General features: G+C 42.1%; 1 protein-coding gene across 1 annotated transcript in view; it reads right to left on the bottom strand.

Moving 5' to 3' along the window:
• The window catches only part of LOC101863894 (gut esterase 1), a gene marked incomplete in the record, with an annotated part of 47,513 nt that overhangs the window by 8,020 nt on the left and 36,666 nt on the right, over positions 1-2,827 (bottom strand). The window contains 2 exon segments of the mRNA XM_035969581.1: positions 328-499; positions 2,467-2,630. Coding sequence (XP_035825474.1) covers positions 328-499; positions 2,467-2,630 — 336 coding nt within the window.

Raw genomic sequence — 2,827 nt, 5'->3', positions numbered from 1 at the left:
CTTTATCATCAGAATCCTAACAACCCATCTACCCCCCCCCCCCCCCGCCATTGTCACAGTGTAGACCATTAAACTTTAAGAGGCATTGTTCTAACATATAAACTTATCGTCAGTACGTCATTTCGCTATCCGCGAGGTATTTTTAAGATGCCATGAATTGTTGATGTAAAGATAAATGTGAGATGCGATTTTTAAGATAGTGCTGAGCACAATGGCTTAAGACCAGAGTTTTCACATTTTGCTCCATACGCGGAGAGCGACGAGCAATGACGTTATGCAGTTGCAAGCGTAAAACACTTACTAAAACAAAAACAAAAAACGACGTACATCATTCGGTACTAAGTCTCCATCTACCACCGGTCCAATTAATGGCATTTCTCCAAGACCTGCCATGGATCCGAACCTGTCCTCTGGCACTTTCCTCAGACACTCTACCACGGGCGCCCACTGCTCGTCCGTCTCAGGAACTGGGTCAGTCTCGCCCAGACACTGCTCACGTCTGGAAACAGACAGAAATAGTCACTTCTAAAAATAGAAATTTGGTCACGTCTGGAAGCAGGAACTAAATTATGCTTACAACAGAAAATAATACTGTCACTTTTCTGCATAGAAATTAGCCCAGGCCTGGAAGCAAAAAACTGTGTCACGTTTGCAAACAATACAGTTCCGTCACTTCTTAAAATAGAAATTAGGCCACGTGTTGAAGCAGGAATTAGATCATGTAACATATAAATATTCAATGACTTTTCTAAATAGAAACATTAGTCACGTCTGAAGAAACGGGGCTAACCACGTCTATAAACAGAATACAAAAATTGAACTCGTAGTCATTTTCTAAATAGAAATTACGTAGAAGTCTAGAAACAGAAAACATTACAGTCACTTCTCTGAACAGAAATTAGGCCACACACAAAAACAGGAAATACAGCTAGAAATTAGGTGAAATTCTAGAACAGAAATCAACAGTCACCTCTCTAAAAAGGAAATTGGGACACACACAAAGACAGGAAATGCATCTAGATGTTAGGAGAAATCTATGAACAGAAATCAACAGTCACCTCTCTAAATAGAAATTTGGTCACATCTGGAATACAAAAGCAATACGTTCGCTTCTCTATACTGAAATTAGATTAACATATCAAAACAAAAAACAAAGCAATTACTTCTCTATTTGAAATTAAGTGAACAGATAACAGTATATTGACTTCCCTAATGTGATGTCAGGTGACATGATTCTTATTATTTTTATGGGACAGTAAAATTAAGGGAGTAGCGCGCCTTTGGTCATGTGACATTCGAGAAGCGGGAAATAGGCCGGGAGACGTCTGAGCACAGGACGACAAGAACAACAACATCGATCCTGGGCGTCAGAAAGGGGCACCCTGAAAGACCAAAACCCTTTAGGACCACCAAGTAACTTTACAATCTAAATATAAATTAGGCCACAGCAATACAGTCAGTTCTCTATACTGTAACCAAGTAAAATGTGGAAACATAAGCTAGATCAAATCTGCAAATAGAAATTAAATCATTTCTGGGAGCAGAAAATCTTGACCACATCCTTTGTTAACAGAAAAAGACTTAGTCAAGTGTACAATATTTCAATACCAATCTCGTCACAGAAGAAAATAACATTATGGCCACGTCTGGAGACAGAAAACAAGGTAAAAATCACATTAAACTTAACGATAATAACATCCGGTCTCACGTCAGTTCATCTTACCTCTACTCACCTCATCTCATCTCATCTCATCTCATCTCATCTCATCTCATCTCATCTCACTCCTTCACATATCTCATCCTCAAACCCTGACTCATATCACCTCAGTCACTTCAAAAATAGCTAAGCACGAAACATGCTTGACTTGGGTGCCGACGAAAATTGTTCCAATCCTCAAAAGATTGTTCTTAAATATCTATCGGTATCGCAATTTTACAATCCCCTTTTCTCGGTCCTGCTGTGAATGAACGATCAACTCGGTGGATCTGCCTCCCTCTTTAAAAAAAACCTAGATGCAGCAGAGAGCGTTAAACCCATACATATTTTTCTCCTCCTATTCCATGCCACCCTCTCTCACCCCATCCCATTTCCATCCATTCCCATCCCACCACACCCCCATCTCATTTTCTCCATCTCCGCAATTCATCTTATCCTACCTCATCCCCTTCCACCTTCTCACATCCCGTCCTATCCTATTCTATTCCATCCTATCTCATCCGACCCTATTGCATCCCATCCCATCCCATCCAATCCAATCCCATCCGATTTCATCCCATCCTATTACATCCCATCCTATTACATCCCATCCCATTCCATCTCATTCCATCACATCCCATCCCATTCAATCCCATCATAATATTATTATACCATCCCATCATCGTAATATTATTACATCATTCCATCTCATCGCATTTAGTCCCACTCCATCCCATGTAGTTCCGTCTCATCCCACGTCACGTGATCACCTGGCCGCCAGTTCCGCCATCGTCACAGGCTCCCTGGCCAGAACCATAGGATGGTCCACTCCCGTAGCTCCACTCATGGAAAAAGCGCGGGCAAACAGACCACGAGCCTGGGAGCAGAGGGTCAGAACTGACGTGTCGATGGCACCCGCTGACTCGCCGCTCACCTGTACAGGTATATGCACGTGTTCGTTTACGTGTGTGTTGAGGGGAGGGGAGGTGAGTATGTAGATGCATGTATATGTGTGTATGAATGTGTGTGCGTGTAGGGAAGGAGTGTGCGTGTGTGTCAATGTGAGTGTGTGTGTATGTGTTTTTGTGTATATGTGTGTGTGTGCATGTGTGTATGTGTGTGTGTAGTGTG

The sequence above is a fragment of the Aplysia californica genome, unplaced genomic scaffold (genome assembly GCF_000002075.1).
Source record: "Aplysia californica isolate F4 #8 unplaced genomic scaffold, AplCal3.0 scaffold00158, whole genome shotgun sequence".
Classification (NCBI taxonomy): Eukaryota; Metazoa; Mollusca; class Gastropoda; order Aplysiida; family Aplysiidae; genus Aplysia; species Aplysia californica.
The sequence above is the reverse complement of the archived record's forward strand: the minus strand, read 5'-3'. Positions and strand labels throughout refer to the sequence as shown.